Source organism: Gopherus flavomarginatus, chromosome 24 (assembly GCF_025201925.1).
Source record: "Gopherus flavomarginatus isolate rGopFla2 chromosome 24, rGopFla2.mat.asm, whole genome shotgun sequence".
NCBI classification, from domain to species: domain Eukaryota; kingdom Metazoa; phylum Chordata; order Testudines; family Testudinidae; genus Gopherus; species Gopherus flavomarginatus.
This window is the reverse complement of record NC_066640.1, coordinates 16,249,068-16,270,204: the sequence shown is the minus strand read 5'-3', so window position 1 is coordinate 16,270,204 and position 21,137 is coordinate 16,249,068. Positions and strand designations below refer to the sequence as shown.

Sequence of the window (21,137 nt, the reverse complement as noted above, 5' to 3'; positions counted from 1 at the left end):
CCGTCACAGGCCTGACCCAGATGGAGTGTTTTGGCAGCTCTCAATATCCTTTGTTCTTTTTTCTGCAGGAAGAGTCAGTGGAGCCCCAGCCTAGTGTTTCCGTGAGTTAAGGGCTGGGAACAGGAAATTAATAGTCAGGGCTATTAATACTGCCTTCCCCAGGCAGCTCTGAACAGAGCAGCACCTCACAGGCTCCCTTCACAGCATGGAGATCTCCTGGTGTGCATTTCTGGCATACAGGCTTGTACTGTGGTGTAGTCTCTGGGGACTCTGCTTGGCAAGTCCGGACTATGATGGTGAGTGAGTGGGCATCTTGGGGTGAAAATCTTACTGCACAGTAAGGGGACTCCCTTTGCTCCCTGGCATCTTTCTGTGGCTCCCAAGCAAGCACTTTCTGTGAAGGCAAAGGACAAAAGCAGCAGTGATGGGCAAACATGCTAAGGTTTTTGCTGAAGGAGGGAAAAGTGGGGAGGAATTATAGTCAGGGGGAACAAGAGAGAAACTGGAGAAACCCAAAAGGCAGTTGTGGAGCTTTAGCCTTGTCTGAGGAGCAGCTCCTGCCCCTTGTTCTTCTTCTGACCCCGCTGTTTAATGTGGGGGCAGTACTGCTCATGGCATAGGTTCAGGAATAGCTCTGCAGAGGCTGCGTGCTGTATGGACATCAGCCTCGGTGCAAGAAGCTCACAACCTGGTATTGGACCCCAGCCAAAGCTGTTCAGTGGCACAGAGTACCATCAGCTGCCACTGGGAACTGATTTGATTTCATAGAGGTGAGGTCAGGATTCTGAGCACAAATCAAAGATCAACAACTGGGAGAGACACATCTCTGCCTTTGACAAAGAGCCCAATATGGACTGCTGGAATTTGCCATCGATGGAATTACTTCTGGCTGACTCAATCTGTGTCACCTGTATCCCCTGAGTGGCAGATCCCAGTGCTCTGTGGTGCTCAGTCCCCAGGTAACCAATAGCTAGACATGAGCAGCAGTGCAGAAGTATCATGAGCTGTGAGAAACAGCATGACTCCAAGGAATTGTGTGGGTCCTTGGACTTGTGACAATGGCTGATCAAAGTAACTGGGCCCTAGAGAGAAGGCACAGGAGCTGCTGGAAGGAACTAGAACTTTCTCAAAATGAGATAAAATTATCTGCTTTTTGAAGTGGTCCTTTGCATTTTTGCTTCTGCTGTTTAGTTAATTTGCGCACCAATTACATTTTCTGCCTATGGTAGGTCACATGACAGCCACAGACCTTAAATTCTTCTGATTGGAATTCATTATACTAAACTCCCTCCCCACAACCCCAGAGCTCACCTTAGCATTAGCATGGTTGTCCTGCTGTGAAGTAGCTGGGCAAACTTCATCAGAACCTCCTCTAAGCCTTAGACCATCATGTTCAGCCCTGAAATAGGGAGACTTGCCAGTTGGGGTTTGTTTTGTTTTACTAAGGGGTTCCAGCTAATTACAGAACCAGACAATGGAGTATTTGCAATGAATAATATCCATGCTGCTTCCAAGCCCCCACACCCTGTGGTGGGCACACTGTCTTGTTAGAATGCAAACCCATGGGAGCACTGGGGCAGGAACCTTGTCACCAGCCCTGCTTACAAAGTACAAGCACACTGGGCCCTGCATGAAGTAACAGACTATGTTTGTACCACTAGATTACTCCCAGAACAGCACCAACGAGCAAGTGGTTACATCAGCAAACACACTGTGTCCCCGGGCCATCCCAGGAGAGAAGGTGACTCGTGGCAACATCACCTACCTGTCCATCCATGAGGACTCCCGCTCTCAGCTGAGCAGTGCAGTGACAGTGTGGCTCATCCCCTGGCTCTACACTGCCGTGTTCCTGGTGGGGCTGCCAGCCAATGGGCTGGCCCTCTGGGTTCTAGCAACTAGGATTGAGAAGCTGACCTCCACTATCTTCCTGATGAACCTGGCTGCAGCTGACCTGCTCCTGGTGCTGGTGCTACCTTTTAAGATCTCCTATTACTTCCTGGGGAACCATTGGCCCTTTGGGGAGGGCCTGTGCCGCCTCACCACTGCCTTCTTCTATGGGAACATGTACTGTTCTGTGCTACTGCTCATGTGCATCAGTGTTGACCGGTACTTGGCTGCAGTGCACCCTTTCTTCTCCCGCTCCTTTCGCAGCCCAGGCTTTGCCGCCTGCACCTGCCTCAGTGTCTGGCTCATCACTGCCATCTTCACCTTGCCCTTGACCCTCTTGCAGCAGTCCTACCCCCTGGATAAGACAAACATCACTCTCTGTCATGATGTTCTCCCCAGGCATGAGGATGCTGAGTACTACTACTACTACTTTGTGTGCTTGATTGTCTGCGGCTTCCTTGTCCCCTTAGTGGTGATGCTGTTTAGCCACTGCTCGGTGCTGTGGATCCTGCTGGGCAGTGGAGAGAGGTACACATATGCCATGAAGCTCACGGTCCTTGTGCTGCTCACAGTCGTGGTGTTCTACACACCCAGCAACATCCTTCTCCTTGTTCACTATTCCAGCAACTGCTCCAAGCTCTATGGGGACTTGTACATCAGCTACATGGTGAGCCTGGCCCTCAGCAGCTTCAACAGCTGTGTTGACCCCTTCGTATACTACTATGTCTCTGAGGACTTCAGAGACAAGGTGAGGCGGAGAATTTTCAGCCACAGCAAGCGAACCATCCCATCGCTGAAAACCTCTAAAGAGACTCTCCCTCAGAAGAGCTCCCACTCACTGTCCCTGGTGTGAGGTGCTGGCACCCTTCATTCCCATGAGATCTGCTCACTCCAGGGCTGAGGTTCAGACACAGATTAGAGCTCTGAGGTATCGTCTAGGTAGGAAGCTAATGCAGGCAGGGAGGTGAAGGAGACAGATTCTTAAGACTGAATTCATCAGGGCCTTACGAACTCCTAAGAGGCCTGGAGCCCAAATTTTGATGGTGACCACTGTATGAATACTAGCCTGTAACAGGGACAGCACATATGACTTCCCATACAGCTGCTCTGCCCCCTTACTATGCTCACTGGGTGTTACAGGTAGGCTGTATAGTCGACTCTCCATATAATAGCAGAGCTTGCTGGGGGAAGGAACCTAGAGCATTTGAGGGAAAAGTGGAAGCTTGGGAATGCATTTGCCCAATATTAAAACCTGCCTGAGCAAACTGACAGGGGAGGGCAACTTACAGCTATCCACACACTAGTCTCAGCCTCTGAGCCCACACGTCTTGTGCACAGAGCCATTTGGCTGGCGTGTCAGGTAGTTGCTCTGCACACACCATGTGTCCATACGCAGGCAGTTAGAATCTTCTTACCTGACTTGGTAAACCCTCATTCTTGGAAATGCCAGAGTCTCCTGTTCCTAGCAAGGTCAATTTTATCCCTATTTCAGCAAAAAGAAGTAAATTTAGGGGAAGTAGAGAAAGAGTTTTAGAGTTTATAGAGTGAGAGAGAAAGTGGGAGTCAGGACTCCTGGATTCTATTCCATCCTCTCTCTCTTCCACTGATATGCTCTATGCCCTCGAATAAGTAATTTACTCTCCTTGCACCTCAGTATCCCTAGCTGTAAAACGGAAAGGATACTTATAAGGCTAAATTAATGAATGTTTGTAAAACGCAGTGAGATCCTCATGTGAGATGCATTGTTTCGTGCTAATTATTCTATGTGAATGAGGTGAAATGTCAGCTTCTCTGACATTCTTCTTCGCAAATCCTCAGCCCATTGCTGGTAAGAAATGTACAAACAATATCCACCCATTCCCTTTACGCAAAATGCTCTGCTGTTCAGCACTCGTTATTTCTTTGAAGTGAACTGCCTCTCTTATGAAGGGAGCCTCTGTTATGAAGGGAGCCAGGCTTGTGCCCAGGAAAAAGGATTTTCATGTCTCTTCAAGACAGGATATTAATGAAGCATTGAAAACTCCTACGCTGGAATCTCACACTTTTGTGTAACCTCTGTTGAGACCCAACCTCCCCACCACACCCACTAAAATAGCTGACCATGCCTGCAGCTGGATTCAGGAATGTGTTGCAAATGTGACAAGTTACAGCCACTGTATCTCTCAAAACAAAATTGAAGGTACTTCCTAGCAAACAAACAATGAAGCAGAAATGGATGGGACACCAGAAACTCCTTAGAACTGTTAATACTTTGATTCTGCTGATTTGTGTATTACTGTTGCCCTCTCAGTGCTGTGCAACAATATAACTAGTAGGTTAGAGAAAGCTTAGAGCCACAGCCCTGCAGTATGCTCCCCCTGTAGTATTATGAGGCAGATGTTAGTAGAGAGGAGAGGAAGACAGAATTGTTTTAGAAATCAGTTTTTAATAAAATATTCATCAGTGTCTAAAACAACCCCTTTTCTGGATTCATACTAACATTTGTGCGAAGAAAACAAAAATGTTCACAAAGCTGGGTTTTGTGGGTTTTTTAAAAAATATTCTTGTTGAAAAACTACAGCCTATTTCCTATAGGTGCAATACTCTGAATGCTGAGAAAATACCAGCTGCTGAACGCAGGAGAGATATGATGGAGTTAGGCCAAGAACCAGGGCCATCGTCACTCCACCAGAAATAGCACACATGAGAAAACAAAACTGAGCAGAAGGGTTTTTTTTAACATTATGTTGACAGATGTATTTTTAAATTGACAATCTACTCACAATAATGAAACCCAGATTATGGCGCATTAAAGAATCAATGTCAGCAAAGCAAGTGCTGTTCTTTTCAACTTAATTTTTAAGTTGGTTGAATCTTTTTATATTTGTTGTCTGTTGAAGCTGATCAAGAAGGGGGAAGGAGGAATGTGTGGACAAGAAAGAACAAAATAATTGTTGCTTTAAAATAAATACCACGGTAATGATTGCTCCTGATAATATTCATGTACCGTTACAGATATAAATACTAATTTCAATGGAGGGATTACAAGCAAAATCACCAATAACTAGAGAGAGCTATCAAGTCTAATTAGCAAAATACCTTGGTATAAACAGGTGCTTCTGTATCTCACAGACTCACTGGAGTTTCTCTCCCCTTCATGTTGAATCATTGTCAGAGGAAAGGAGAAGACTGTCTCTAAGCATGAGAGAAATGGTTCCAAATTGCCAAAAATCCCAAAGCCCAAAGGAAACCCCACTGCTTGTCTGCCCTCTTTCATTCTCAGCCACCCACCCTGTTTTTTTGCTGGGCTAAAAATCTCTCTCTTCTCCCCCAAATAGCATTGAGGAGTTGATCCTGACAATGCAGATGGTGTGGACCCTCAGTGCTCTGTCCTCTTAGCCCTCTCAGAGACAGGTGTGTGACCGAGAAGCCACAGAGTTGACACTGGGTATAAGCCTGTGAATGAAGAGTGTGAAGCCCCTACCCTGGGCTCGGTGGCTTACAGGAGACATGTTCCCAGATGGAACATGTACTGGAACACTCTTTGATGAGGGAGGGAAAGACAAGAATTTAATTTGCCTTGATAAGAGTATTAGGATAACAGAAAATGGGGACAGTGAGTCTGGGAAAGGGAGAATGCAAGTGTGCACAATAGCTGGGCCTTCAACTGGGGCAAACATGGACTCCAATCATAAAATTACTCCCAGCAGCACCTACCTGTGAGTATAAGGCCTTCCTGCCTCATCATTGCTGGGGGGGGGGGGGGTGTAGAAGTAGCAGCTGCTTTTCTGTATTTGTATGTTTCTTTCCTTGGTTCCTTAAATAAACAGCCTGTTTAACTGCCGCAAGAAGTTGGCTGTGGGGGAGACAGATTACAGCGTTGGCAGCATGTCCTCAGGATCAAAGGAAGTTCTACCCTTGGGGTGGAAAAAGCAAATGGATGGCAGGTGCCAAGGACACAAGAAGTGTTCTGGACAGAAGACGATGCATAGGGTCTCTACTAACCTAGAAGAGCTCTCTAGCCTTAAGGGTACCAAGGAATGGTGAACCCTAGCACAATATCTGGAATACAGGAAGCAGCCCTGGCTGCTAGTTAGAGAAGGGAACTTGCAAGCAAGAGACCTGAATTTTAATCCCAGCTCTGCCACCGACTTTCAGGGAGTCCCAACTTCTTTGTGCTTGTTCTCCAGTGATAAAACTGAGATAATGTTCACTTTCCTGCTGGATGACGGTCAAGGTGCTGGCCACACCCAGAGCTCCTCTAGTGATGGGCACAGTAGTAATGGACAGTGGGTAAGGGCAGTGCCAGCAGATCCCACCCTCCTGCTCTGGGTAATAGCAGAGAGGCTTTTTTGAATACTAAACTGCTACTTTACAGTTAACAGAACCAGGGAAGTGATGGGAGCTTGCTCTGTACTTGGCCAAAGCTTGGGGGAATTCATCCATCTCTACCCTCTTGTGTGCTGGGGCCACACCAGCTCTGCCTGCCCAAAGAAGGTGCCCAGCAGGGGCAGCACATCATCTGGGTGGGATTAATCAGCATATAATTATAATTAATCAACTAAAACAAACAAACAAACAAACAATACATAAAACACTTAATCTAATGAGACAATGACACTGACAAGTCAGGAAGCAAAGGGAGAGAGAAAAAGGCTGGGGACCTTGCAGCCAGGCATGAGGATCAGAGCTCCCAGCTACAGGAGGCCAAGGAGCCTGGCCCCAGTCACATGGAGCCTTGCCCAAGCACAAGGGGTGGAGGGCCAAGAAGCTGGATCACAGCCATGTTATTAAGGTGACAGTTCATGTCTCACTCTTCAAGCCTTCAGGCCTTACTGAGAGTTGAGGCTGGTGCCAGCAAACAGTAGGGTTGTATTGTGGAGTCCTGATGTTTTTAAACGAAGAAAATGCCTCTCACTGTAGCTTGCACTAGGCCTGTTATTAACTCAGGGAATAAATATTGACTTATGCTGCCATGTGTACACAATAGCCAGTGCTTGCCAGGCCAATTGCTTGCTGCAGGCAGTGCCAACACAGAGATGGAATTTAGTTTGAAGGCATTTGTTTACCTGCTAGGCAGGAATAGAGCAGCTGGCGCTTCTGCTGTGCTGTGGAGCAGAGTTAGGATGTGATCCATTCACACACATTAAAATCTCTATTGAGAAGCAGGACATACACACGGGCAGGTCATGTTAGGATACTGAGAGAAAAGAGTTCAGATCAGCAGGGGAAGGAGGGATTTGAAAACTAGCCAGCAGAGATAGTCTGGAACTTATGGGCATTTCAGGAACTGAGCTGTAAGCTCAGGTCTTCCACCATATCACATATATTTGGGAAGGCTGAAGCAACTACTCAACTCCAGCCTAAGAGACTGACACCGGCAATTTAGGAGCCACCACAGCTAAGGAATCTTTCTCTTGCTCAGCACTCTGGCCGGAACCAGTACTTGAAAAATGGAATTCAGGGCTTGATTACATGGGGAAATTGGCCAGAATAGCTTTTATGGAATAGCTCCCTGCATGGACACTATTCCAAAATAAAATCACTTTAGTCTGGAATAATCAGTGCACTCAAAGTGCCCAAATTATTCTGGAACAGAGTGTCCACAAAGGAAGCTATTTCACAGTAGCCATTCTGGCCAATTTCCCTCTGTACACAAGCCCTAAAAGTGAACTGAATTGGGCTTTTTCTTGTTTCCTTTAATGAACAAACACTCTCCATGTGGATTGACACCCCACTTTGTGCTGCAGGGAGGATGGAAGTGGGGAGAGGAAACACTTAAGACTATTCTGCAACAGGTGGATGCACAAAACTCCTTCAAAGCAGGAAGAGAGACCCAAAATGTCTCTGCTCCTGCACTTTGGAAACTGACAGCTTTTGCTCTTCATTTCACTGCAAAATGCATTGCTTAGATCCCAGCTGTCATTGCTTAGGGCAGTTTAGAAGACAGGAGCCAAAACTCTATGGCAAAGAGGAGGGGTCTGCATCTGCCCAGCAGCCCAAGGGCCATACAGACTGTGCACAGAAATCTACATCAAGAACATCCATTGCACTGGGATCCTCGTGGAAGGAGAGTAGAAATGGCCGGTGAAATTAGGCAAGCACTGGGAACACCATGGCCATAGGTCTCTCTTATTCTCATGCTGAAGTTATAAGGAGAGAGTAATCAGAGGGCAAAGGCTAGAAAGCTGCAGGCTGCATTTGGTAGTACTTATTCCAGCATGAATGGAGTTCAGCAACTTGATCCTAATCACCTCTATTGTGGGCATTCTTCCCAGGCAGAGTCTGCGGCCATGTCCTGGACTGTTAGGCTTTTAACTCCTGTGGAGTTCACAGACGATTTCACTTCTTTTGGAGAATGCCCCCCATCAAGTCTGATGAACAATGAACTTTCCTTTCTGCAGGGTAATATGCCGCTGGTGCAGTGGGTGGCAGGGGGGTGGTGGGCTGGGGAAGTTAAACCTTTGCTGTGGCATACTGAGCTAAAATACACGGCTCTTATTATTTTTAAAGAAAACTCCTCAGCCATCTCTCCTCAAACAGCAACTCAGCTGAGCACAGAGGTCTGGACTCAGCGTAGCTCGGAAATGGTGTTGCAGGATCCTTGTAACGTACTTTGAAGTGGTCTAAGGGTTTGAATTCCAGCCCGTTCTCCTCGCCTACACTGGGGCAGCACATTGGTCTCCCATCCTTGAAATAACTCCTAAGGTGATGCACAAAAGGCAGGAAAATTGATAGAAAAATAATGCTGAGCACCCCGTTGGAGCTCCTGCCCCCCATGAGGAGGCAAAGCCTACAATTCTGAGGGTATCAGGAAGTAGTCATCATTTGGTTTCTGTTCTGCAGCAGGTCATCTGTAGGAACAAACTCGTACAGGAGTGGATTCTGAGCCTCTTCTTTTTATTTTAAATTATTTATTTCTGTTGAAGAGAGCATATAATGAAGAGAAGTCATTTCCAACTCTGCAGCAGTGGTGGGGCTAGGCAGGGACAAGCTTAAAAAGTCCTTTTGAATTTACAATTTATGTTAGGAACTGACACTTCCAGGCATGCAGGTCCCAGCTGCCATCCCAACACTAGGCTGACCTGCAGCTGGTCCCCGGCCAAGGCAATTAGCAGAGTGATTATCAGTATGCTGCATCTGCATTATTCACACTCACTCTAGACCCACAGTCATGTTATACGATATCAGAACTTGATTAAAAAAACAGAACCTCCCCCTCACATCTCTCTCTCACCATTCTACTGTAGTCACCACTTCCTGAATCTTGTCCACTTCTCTCAGTGTGCTGCTTGCTGTTGTCAGCTCTGCTGCAACCTCAAAGATGTCAGCTTCAGAAGCATAAGGGTCGTACTCATAAGAGTAGTAGGACAGGTCTGACTGGAGCGCAGGGCCTTCCTCTGGTTGAAAGGAAATAAGAAGAGCCTCAGACGGACACTCTTGCAGGATATGCTTTAGCCAAAGGGAGCCTGCTACAGACAGCTCTTCTGCTTCTCAGCAGAATATGATGGATAATGCGGGGGAGTGGGGTAAGACATGAGAGGAAGCATGTTGGTCAGTCAGGGGAGCCGAACACATATCTCTCACCAGCAGAGGGGTAAGTGTATGCTGACAGCCCTGCACACATCTGGGCCTATGTTACAGCACACAGGCCATTAAATGGTTCAATCCCAGACTACAAACAGTAGAACTGCACTGCATCAGGATTTTCTATATTTCCTCCTTTGAGATTTGGATATTGGGGAAAATAAAGAAAGCTTGGAAAAACTGCTTTTTAATTTAAAAAAAACACTAAAGCTATTTGTGTTTATTGTTGGCTGTGTGTAGGCTGGGGTGGGATGAGGATGAGATGGCATACACACATTGTGTGTAGGGTGCTCATTCTGTGAGGGCATGCAGATCCTGCAGAAAGAAGCAGGTGTTTGTTTTAAAAAGTTCATTTCAAGTTACTTAATTACAAATTTTTTTGAAGTTGAAAGTTCTTGTTTCAGATACATCTCTGCTCCCTGCAGTTCCCAGGCCTCCAGACTGAAGATACTGCTCCATCATAGGGAAAAGAGGAGGAGAAAGGTGCAATCTCCACACAATTCAATAAACGAGATTTGACCCAGCATCTTCTCACATGTATGGGGCAATGGCAGAAGCTTCAATGGCTGAATCAGGGAGTTTTATCTTCTGAAAACTATTATAAAATTAAGTAGAGATATGGCCTGATCTATTGGTTAGGACCAAGGAATGGGACTCAGGGTCCCATGGTTCTGTAGCCAGCTCTCCTACTGACTATTCGTGTGATTCTGAGCAGGTCACTTCCCCCTCTCTGTGCCTCAGTTTCTGCACTGGTAAAATGTGGAGAAGAATACTGACCCAGCTGTGTAAGATGCTTCGAGATTATTAGATGAAAGTTACAGTTTTAAGTATCATTACCAATAAAAACAAGTACTAAGTCAGCTTACAGTCAGTGTTAGAGCAATACACTTTGTTCAAGTTCCTACGGAGATTGGCTGACAGGCAATCCAGATCCATAAACCAATCAGATCACAGATTTTGGATTGATCGTAGCAGGTAGTGCTGCTGGAGCTCATCCCTCCCTCAGGACTGTCCCATTGACCTAGTAACTAGCTGGAGTGGGGCATGTGTAGCTAGGGTAAGACTCTCTATTTCAGCTGACTGACAAGCTACAGAAGAGCTACCAAAGGATAAGAAAGGGATGGAACCTTCAGGAATGGGACTGGGATGTTCCCTCTACCCTATCCTAGATAGCAGACTCTCGTTTGGGAAAGGTCACTCAGCACGTTTCCCATACAGAGCAGGCTATCATTATCTAATCTGGGTGACCTGCAAGGTGTCCAGAGGGTAAGAGCACTGCTGAGGCAGACAACTGAAAAAATCCCAGGATATAACATGTCCTTATTTCCAGAGCTGCTCCTTTCTGCTGCAGTCTGGACCGAGTTGCTTAGCCTCCCTACTGGCTTCACTCATGTGACTACTCCAATACAAACCCAAGCAAACTGCTCATTTTATTCCACTTGTGCAGGGAGGGAGAGTCTCAACGTAATATTTTGTTTTATTTAATGGGAACCCTCTCCAAGGCCTCTGAAAAATGTTTGTACTCCAGAAATAACAATCTTGAAGGCCTTTTCCTACCACCTTCCACACCCTCCCAGCAGCATGCTCAGCCCAAAGGCAAGGGACCACTTCCCTGAAAGGAGAATCAGTCTCCATGCTCACTCTTTCTTGGCCTCCTCCATAGGAGAACCTGCCAGATCATGAGATCGTTCTATGAATAGATGAGTGCTGTTCACCAGAGATGGAATTAAGATCACAGTACTCACTCCTCCTAGGAATGCAACATTCAATTCAAAGCAAAGATGAAAGGCCAATGTTTCCTGTTACACACAAACTGCTCCCCCATCTCCAAATGTTTGTGCCTCAGCCAATTTTTGCTGCACACTGATGGGATGAAAGTAAAAAATGGCCCTTGGCCAACCCAATCAATCCTAACCAGTTAGTGCTCCTGCAAAGAATGTTCCAGCCAGCTGCTGTCATGGTGTGGCTCCATGGGGAGTGGACTTCATTCCTGAACTCTGGAGCTGGCTGGGAGGCAGTGTCTTCATCACCTGGGGCTGGGAGGTTTTATAGCGGCATCAGTGGGCTTTGGAAGCAGCCACAGACAGCCCAGGTCCAGCAGAAGGAGGGTCAGAGCTGCAGAGGCAGGGGACCCCTGGGACTCACAGAACTACCCTTGTTACTTACATCAATGTGACAAGCAACGTAGAAAAACCAGTCAGCCAGAAATGGATGCTAGGTACTTACAGCCAGGTTTGCAACAACGACCCTGCTGCAAAGAGATTACATTTTAAAATAAAAGAGTATATGGCAGGGAGCTGAGGGACAGGACACACTAATGGAGCATGGAAGGTTAGGCGGGTCTTGGTGGATCCATGCTGTTCATTTAGATTTTCTTCCTACTGTCCAATTTGTCAGCAGTTCCCTGAGGGAAGTAAGGTGATTCAAGTGTGAATGTCATTTCCTAATGCCTAACCCAGACAATTCTTGCAATTTTCTCCAACATAAGAGAAAATATCTGTGAGGCAGGGATGATCCATCTATTCATATGTGCCAGTCTGCAAACACATTTCTTTTCTAAAACATAGCAGAACAACAACCTTGGTCCTATCACATCACTAGCATCAGCTCCATGGCTTGGGACAGTTACTACACAAGACAGGATCTGGTGATGCACAGGAACTCATTCTCTGGCTTCTCAAGACCACACATTTGCTGGGGTAGTGCAGCTGATGGGTTTACTGAGGGGATGATCATACTCATGTAAGCAGCTGTTACCACATCAGGAATTCCACTGATGTGAATGGGACTGTACTCCTGTGAGTACCTTTGCCAGAGTGAGCCCAAGTACATTTCCAAGTTCCCCAGCGAATAAGCTGACAGGGAATTGGGTCACATTGTTTCTATCGCTGTGGTAACACAGTCAAATGCTAACAGTGAAATTATCACTCAGGGCCAAATGGAGTCTGCACAAGCGATACAGCAAATGCATAAGGACTGCAGATAATATAAACACCACGAAGCTCTGCAATAAAATGGCACTTCCTGGTGATTAAGTCTGTACTGAGTCCATTCTCCCCTACCCACCTGAAGCTTGATTTGGCTCCTGGAGTTTTAAATCCCTTTAGGAAATCACAGATTTAGACATGGATCATCTGAACTTGCACTAGAGCCCCACAGCACCTGAGCCGACTTAAACCAATCACATGCTTCATCACTAACAAACCAATGAGCCCAAATGGGACTGGGGGCTGCAGGGGGGGATAAGGAGGGATTCATTCACTTGTTGAACTTTGAGTCCGTTAACGCGTGGTTGGTTGGCTGACCTAAGATGAGCCCAGTGGATTATTTAGAGTCACATGCTATTTGCTTTTCCTGAAGCAGGATTTAGCTTGTTTTATTTTAAAACGTTCGCTCTGCCATGACAGCTCAGTGCAGAGAAGCATCTGCTTTCCAGGAGCTTCCTGCTTCTTATTGGAATAACCAAGGCACCTGGAGATCCTGTGACACAGTCAGAAGCAAATGTTTGTGTTTTAATGTACCTGTGCCTATGGTGAGCAGAGAGATGCACATTTTAGACATTCAAATAAATCAGACACCTGGCATAACAGACCACCACTTTTGCTTTAGTCTACAGACCATGTGGCCAGCAGTACCTTTGTCAATAGTATAGTGACACAGCAATGTCACTATAGTTAAGGTTGTGTCATAACTTTTGTTTAAAGGTCAACCTTTCTAAGTCCTCCAAAAATCAACATGCTTAGATCCTTTTAGAATTGGTTTGTCTCAGGAGATTGCAGAGTATGACTAGTGACCCAAACTAGGAGTCACTAGATCTAGGAGTTGCAGAGATATAAGTACCCAAAATATAGCCATTTTTCAAAAAAGTTTCTAGGTTGATTTTTTTGTGGAGAGTTAGAACAGAGCCAGCACTAGGCATAAGCAAACCAAGCAATTTCTTAGGGCCCCAAGCAGCTCAAGGGGGCCGCATATTTGCTTTTTATGATGTGTTGTGGTGAGGGGTCCCAAAAATATTCCTGCTTAGGGCCCTAATGAGGTAGCACTGCCTCTGAGTTAGAGGCCAAACTATTGCACTGATGTGGATCAAAATCCACCAGGTTTTACCCAAGGTAAAGCAAGACACTCACTAAAACTCTGGGGGACCCAAATTGAGAATGATATTTAAGAAAATATACATTTTTTACAGTCTGCATACACCAATGCAGAAAAACAGCTGGAGGGTTTCCCACCATCTGATGTTTTAAATCTCAACTCTTGTAAGTGCTCTAAAATCTAAATGATTACTTGGATTACTTTGAAATTTGGTGTGTCTCACTGTGGCATGGGGTAACATTAGTAATCCAAATTTGCCCTGTAGACACATATACCTTTACTAACCCAACAGTTGCTGAAATGTACAAGCTCTTCATCTTCTTTTACAACGTAACACTACTAAAGGATAAAAAGGAAAAACAAAAAACAAAACAAAAAAGGTTGCCTATGCCACCTTCCTGGTGCACCCTTCAAGCAATGTCTCAATATGTACACAGCACATAGTATGAAAGGTTAATGTGACTATAAGATTCAGGGGGTCCACATCCTGGTTTACACTCACACACATGGCCAATTCACCAGAAAGAATGCCACACAGGTACAATTTATGAACCACTTCACAGGCTTTTACAACTCTGTTACATTTACTCACAGGATAACATATCAACCTACACTTTCACTTACTCATAATTAAAGCATAAGAGTCCTTTTATATTTCACCTCACTGCTGACAGTATCCTTTGTAATAAAAGCCTTGTGCCCTGCTACTGACATACTCTACAAAATTTTGCAAAGAAATGATGCATACTGCATCTTGAAGGTGCACAAGTATTTCTTCCCTTATTCACATACAAGAAGATGCAAAACATAGATCTCCTCTCATCACAGTCATAGCTCTGTCACACACCTCAAAGTAGTCCACAGATCTCACAAACACACCTTTACCAAGCAGAGTTAACTACTGCCTGCACTATTTAGTACAGTTTCACCCGACACCAACTACACTCATATTACCTGGAGTTCATGCACATAACAAATGTTTATAATGCTCTCACACCGCAGCTCACTACTGACAATACTCTTTGTAATAAAACCCCTTCCCCTGCTAATTATATAACATAGACAATTCTGCAATGAAATGAAGAATACTGGATCCCGAAGATACACATGCAGCTCTTCCTTCTGCTCACATGCATCAGAGTCCAAAACATATCTCGTCATATCATAAATCACAGCTCTGTTACATGCCTCAAAGTAATCCACATGTCCTCATATCACAGACACACCTTTACCAACAAGATGAAGGACAATGTATTAGCATTAATGACGCATCTCCCGAAAGTAACCAGTTGCAGCTTGTCTGCAGTCTGAAGAAATGGATGATCCAATGAGCAGACAGAATTCGAGGATTACCACAACACTCGGTCAACCTATCAAACAAGTTCCAGACAATGATTCCGAACCAGTTTTGTACCAGAAATTGAATTTGTGCTGCGGCAGAATTTTGGTGGAGTTTTCAACACAGTCCACTGTGTCAATGTGGGCAGCCCAAACCATGACACACATTGTTGAGGACTGCAAAATGACTCAACTTCCTAGAGATCTTCGTGCCTTTCATACTGCTGATAAGAATGCTGGGCTTGGCTTGATTGGCTTGCATATGCCAAATAAATAAACCAAGGAGACCCAACCACTGCCTCCACTATTTAGTGTAGGTATGACTAACACACTGACTGCACATGGAGTGCAAATAATTCCCACTGGCTACTGCCAGCTCCAAGGGACCAGAAAAAAGGTAGGTAGCAGGGGCTATGTTCCCACCCGCCTTTTTTGTCCTTCAGTAGATGGTGTCTTGTGGGTGAGAGTAAATGAGCTGTGAAAGGAGATGAAGAACTTGTACCTTTCAGCAACTGTGGGGTTATCAGAGTAAAGGTATGTGTTAATGGGGCATATTGGGGCATTTCTTGGTTTTCAGAAGTCTGAATTTTGCTCAACTCAGTATTCTGCAAGGCAATAACATACCATCAAGGAACCTTAACTCTCCATTAACATAGTTGTTTTTCTTTGCCATTAAATAGAATATGATTCAGTGGTTTTTCCTTGTGTGAATGTTTTAAAGGATTCAGATGCAATTGGAAGAAAGATACAGAGCAGACTAGATTTACACACCTTAGAAAAACACAAGCATCCATCTCACTTACTCTTATGGAGAATCAATTGATTTATGCACTACCAAAATCCAGAGAGAGAGAGCGAGCAAGCGAGCATGACACACACTGATTATACCAGTTTGCAACTCCCCAGGTGAGGTCACCTGTGGGAATACTCAAAACAGAATATCCACCATGTTTATATATTTTGAAAGGCTGCCCAGTAGCTTTTGCTGAGCAGAGGAAGGAAGGGCAGGGAACACGAGAGGGCTGCATATATTCTAGTCTGAGCCTCAGTGTCAGGAGAATATGGAAGAGGGAGGGGGACACAGCTTCTGTCTCTTTACTTCTGACTCTACAGAAACTATTTGTTTTGCTGATTTGTTGGGAGAGTTTGAGCCCAAGGAAGAATTGTTGAGTGGAAAGCAGCCAGGAAAAATCCAGTCTTGTTTATTTACTAGAAACGGTGTGAAACAACTAGTCTATTGATCCACCTCCAATGCTTCCTCACAAGATTTATTGTAACTCCTGAGCAAGTTTGACATATGAATCTTGGGGGGAAAAAAAACTTCTCCTAAATAAAAGCACCAACTGAAATGAGCAGCCAGCTTCCTCAATTCATTCAAACCCAGTAAAGTGGCAGCTCCTTCTCACTCCCCTTCACCTTGCAGTTAAGGCCATTTACCCCAGATGGAGGCTTTAATAACAGGATTAGAGCAGCCATCTGAAAAGTTTAACAGAATAGTTAAGGATAAATTTGATTCAGCTGCAATCTGCAGGGTTCCTGCAAATGGTCCAGCTGGCACCTAGTCCCCCTGACTCATTTGCTAGGACAAACTACACCAGTCTGATCTCAAATGGGAAGTTTTCAGTTTAACACTGCTAATGAGATGCTATGACAGCTGCTGAATACAAGCTCCTCACATCCCAGGGTTTGGCATTCACCTGCCCCTCTCCATACATAACTAGCTGCCATCAAATCTCAGGCTCCCATGTGCGCTGGAGGGAGCACACAGCACACGTTCATTTTTTCAAAACGGGACAAGAAGAGCTAGGCTCGCATTCGTGCATTCATTTGGCTTAAATTCTCCTACCTTCTTGCTTTTTCTAACTTTCAGATTTTCTACCTAGTTTTTGCTTTTTTTTTGCAAAATGCAAAAAAATTGCTTGAGTCACTTATTCTTAGTGATCAGTTTTAAACTCAAAGAAAATGGGGTCTTAGATCAATCTAAAGACAAGACAATACCTGCAGGAGTTTGCTGAATGCTAGGCAGCTCAACTGCATGGAAATGTGTTTCTCTTTCTTCTGGCAAATTCTTGGCTGTAAAAGAAAATGATACAATTGCCACAATGTTGGTTACAGAACTGCTAGAAAATGTTTCAGTTCCCCATGATTAAGGGCGGAGAAAGTTCTGGATTTTTTTTAAATTGAAGGCAGTGTCTGGGTAAATGTTCAAATTTCACAGACTATGCATGGCTGCCAAGTCCACCCCGAACTGTTGCAATTTTCCACCAGAGGGGAGTTGGCAGTGGAAATTTCCATTTCTGCTTCCTCTCTGAGGCTGTGGCTGCTTGTGGACGGTTAGCGGGCCAGCCCTAACCTATGGAGTGTAGAGAGGACAACAGGATGTCTGACCAACAAACCAAGGTGAGGAACACGAGCCAGCTCAGCATGTGCAGATGAACCACATGGTGCCAGCCCAGCCCAGCCCACGGTAGGGATTGGAGCCTGGCTCATTCTGTCCTCAGCTCTGGCCCAGGTCGCCCCTGCTGCTTCCTCTCTGCCCTGCTGTGGCCCTCACAGCCCTTGGGGAGACACCTCAGTGCCATCTGGAAAGGAGCTGAGACTGGAATCAATCCCCACACTGTAACCAGCACAGTATTCAGCACCGCCACCAGCTAGAACACAAGCAGGTGGGGGGGGGGTTGCCATGGTGTGAGGGGGCCCTGCCCCAAGGGGATAGGGCTGGTGGGATGGATCCGCTTCAGCTCCTAGCCAGCTGGCACAGTGGTGTCTCTCTAGGGTTGCTAACTCTGACTGGATATATTCCAGGAGATTTCATCATAATGATTAATCTTTAATTCCTGGAGATTCCAGGACAATCCTGAAGGGTTAGTAACCCTATGTCTCTCCTCCAGGCCTGCAGGGGCCACGGTGAAGTGGGCCAGGCCAGGGCTCCTAATTGCCATGTTGTCAGTGCTGACCTGCTCTCCCCGCTGGGCATACAGGAAGCAGCGGTTGGCAGCTAGTGCTGAGGGTGAAGCGAGCCAAGCCCTGATCCTTTGCCCAGGCAGGACTGGGCCGGACCAGATGGCACCATGTGGTTGAATCTACACACAGTTGGCTCTCTCTGCTCATCCAGGTGGCGTTCATCACCCTGCCCACTGTTGAGAACATCCACCTGCCCATCACACCCACCACTTCCCTGCCCGCGTCTGGCATGGGCCTGGCCTGCTAATGCCCCATGAGCAGCTGTAGCCTCAGTGGGGAGGTAGAAGCAGGGGTATCCGTCTCTGCTTCCTCACTGTTGGAGAACAAATCACAGTATTGAGCTAATTTGGGGATTTCTGTGCAGTCCTTGAAACCACGATTTTCACAGTGCCCTACCCAGCATCCAGCACAGTTCATCAAATTGCCACACTGCACCTAATGAAAGCACATGGGGAATCTTTCAGAGATCTCTCACAGGGCTCATTTATATCTGGAGACATCACTCTGGAGGAATATAAAAGGAGCCACTGAAATTTCTTGAGGGTCTTTTTGACTGGTTCTTTTGTCCTTGAGATATGCAAACCCAATTGTGACCATTTCACCACAGCAGGAAATTGCCAACTCTACTGAATGCAAGGACCAGCTCATGTGTAGCAGGACAGGGAGCTACCTTTTCACTTTTGGAGACAGTTCAAATCCTCCACTTGTCCACAGACAATTTAATCAGCAGACTTTGTTCAGGAGAGGTTGTGGACTGCCTTGGCTAACTTGTAACACCAGAACAGAAATCTGAATGGAACTTACAGGCAGAACATTGAGACATAGGGATCTGCTCTATCCTTGTATTATTCCTGCAGGATGCTACCTCCATCTGGCAATGGTTCTGATAAATTATCCCATCTGATCCACACACTGGCTCCCCATCATAGCCACAGTCCCGGGAGCACATGCACTGCTCAAAATACTCATCTTCTAAACAGCCAAAAACATTGTTGCATGGCCCAGAGTGAACAAAACCTGAAATGGAAGCAGGAACATCAGAAGCAGAGGAAACAGGATATTTTTGTTGCTTTTTTCCTTTTGCTTCCTAGACTGTAATAAAAATTCCCTTCAGCTTCTCAACAGGAGTTTATGAATTTACTGAAGCTGTGGGAATAGGCCAGCCGCTCTGGAAGAGCAGCAATGGCTGTAATACTTCATCTCTGTATACACTACAGCTGCCCCACTCCCCTCCCCACACACCAATTTGTGCATCACATGAGACAGAAAGAAATAGGTAATCTTGGAAGAAGTTATTGTCATGGCGGACACATGAAACTACTCTGTCTTGCTACATAATTAACTTGTGGAACTCTCTGCCACAAGTTGTTATTGAGGTCAAGAACTTACGATAAAAAATCGCAACGTTTATATGAATGCATAATAGCAGCAACCACAATTAAGATAAAAGATTAAGAAAATTATAAGGGACATAAGGCTTCATTTTCAGTGCATAACCCAACCAATAACTGACAGATCGGGAGGAAACTTCCTTCATTAGAAGATTATTCCATAATTGTACATTACTTGTTCTTCTGAAGCAATATGTACTAGCTACTGATGGTGACAGAAGACCAAATTAAACGCATCATTGGTCTGATTTACTGTAGTCATTTCTATGCTCATCACAGGCATTTAAAAGCTACCCACTACTGAAGCCTCTAGACATTGAAATAAACCTCTTTTTAAAGCCTCCACTCTCAGTTCTGAATTCCCAAGCTATATACCTTTTGGATTCCGCTTTCAGAGATTGCCAGCTCATCTTTGCTGCAACTTACCAATCCAATGATTGGCTGAGCTTTCCACCTCATTGCATGTTGGCCCATCACAGAGCTCCCGAGCCAGGGGGCTGTTTTCACTCACATTATAGAAACGAGTCGCTTCAAAAGCTACAGAGCAGCAAGAATGACAAATTATAAACACGCCGTGCAGCTAGGGCTTTAGCAGTAGCAAAATCCAAAGACAAACAGCACATACCTGGCTCATAGTAATCATACACTTTGATGGGGACAGGGGCAGTTTTCCCAACTATATACTCTCTGAAGGCTTGAAATTTTACACAGGTCATGCACTGGCTAGGAATCTGCACAAAGGGCAAAAGAGTTTTAGTTTAACATAGTATGCAGTTCTATAAGTCAGTGGAGTAAGCCAACTGCTTACTGCTATACAGTGTGCACCATTTAACTCAACTCTCACTGTGCTAGATACCTGCACTAACCAAGGTACCTTCCAATACCAAGCTATTTACTGTGCTGAGACAAGTGTGGCATAGATAGATAGATAAATAAGATACAGGTCCAGCTGAGTTCTGTGTAAGGCACATCCTGTACTGAGTGCAGTGTGTTGGCGACACAAACTCAGCCTGGCAGCTGAAACCCAAGCTGCATTCTCTGGCTTGTGCATCAGCATCATCAGTCATAAACTGTTCTGCAAATGGAATTTAGTTAAAGATTCTGTTGCTTCTGAGCAAGGCAGAAAAGACACCAGCTCCCTCTCCCAGGTGTGCACTGATTTGCAGGTCCGACTCTGAATACACATTGCAAATGGACCTGTAAGTAAAGGTCCTTTTTTAAATAGCCCTTTTGGTGATTCTAATGGTGCTTTAATGTCAGATTATCTTGTGGTTAAAACATAGGATTGGAACCTAAGGGAACTAGGATCTATTTTGACCTCCTGTATGGTCTGGGGCAAGTCACCACCATCTTTTGTGCCTTAGTCTACTGCCAAAAATGTGGCATTATGGCTGCCTGCCTCGGAAGGAGTTCATGAGGCTTGCCAATTAAAGTTTGTACTGAGATGCTCATCTAAAAGGAGCTACCAAAGCCAAAATATTCATTATTGTTTTATTTAAGCCTGATCCACTGATCATTTCTCCCTCCTTATCCTAACATAGAAAAATAATAAAGTCATACACAAAGTTATTACCTCATCAAAATAAAAAAGGATTTTTCTTCCATCAACTTCGTATCTTTTTAATCCAGTTTGCTTGTTCATTAATAACTGGAAGGAAATTAAGAGGTTTATCATAAACTCATATTATGGAAAATATTTTGCAGTCAACAGAAAAACAAAGCTTTCAAAGTGCTTAGGAAACACCTGATCAGAACCTAAAGAAAACACAACTTCTCTCTGTTGGAAAATTACCTCGGAGGATGAGGTGGTGGTGGTGCAGCAATCAGGGTCACAGGAGGAAATTAAGTTTGTGTTTTTCTGATGCGATCTGTCTATGGTGTGAAGTGTCCTGTGAGGTG

The 21,137-nt window shown here is 45.2% G+C and overlaps 2 protein-coding genes across 3 annotated transcripts in view; one reads left to right on the top strand and one right to left on the bottom strand.

Annotated features, from left to right (window-relative positions):
• Nucleotides 1-5,122, top strand: F2RL3 (F2R like thrombin or trypsin receptor 3). The gene is made up of 2 exons (XM_050934018.1): nt 1-296; nt 1,662-5,122. Exons 1-2 carry the CDS (start codon nt 206-208, stop codon nt 2,738-2,740), a joined length of 1,170 nt encoding a protein of 389 aa, XP_050789975.1. The 5' UTR covers nt 1-205; the 3' UTR covers nt 2,741-5,122.
• A 3,139-nt stretch (nt 5,123-8,261) lies between these two features.
• The window catches only part of CPAMD8 (C3 and PZP like alpha-2-macroglobulin domain containing 8), a 153,704-nt gene continuing 140,828 nt past the window's right edge, over nt 8,262-21,137 (bottom strand). For both annotated transcript variants that reach the window (XM_050933995.1, XM_050933996.1), the window contains 7 exons: nt 20,812-20,886; nt 19,864-19,969; nt 19,665-19,775; nt 18,652-18,864; nt 16,882-16,956; nt 9,104-9,266; nt 8,262-8,786 (listed from right to left, as the gene is read on the bottom strand). In XM_050933995.1, coding sequence (XP_050789952.1) covers nt 8,786; nt 9,104-9,266; nt 16,882-16,956; nt 18,652-18,864; nt 19,665-19,775; nt 19,864-19,969; nt 20,812-20,886 — 744 coding nt within the window. In that variant the 3' untranslated portion in view covers nt 8,262-8,785. The remainder of the gene's footprint in view (nt 8,787-9,103; nt 9,267-16,881; nt 16,957-18,651; nt 18,865-19,664; nt 19,776-19,863; nt 19,970-20,811; nt 20,887-21,137) is intronic.

Bases quoted from the DNA above. Each gene is read 5' to 3' on its own strand.
- F2RL3 (XM_050934018.1), top strand. From the start codon at position 206: ATGGAGATCTCCTGGTGTGCATTTCTGGCATACAGGCTTGTACTGTGG. The intron at 297-1,661 runs GTGAGTGAGTGG...TTGTACCACTAG, and splicing joins GGCAAGTCCGGACTATGATG to ATTACTCCCAGAACAGCACC.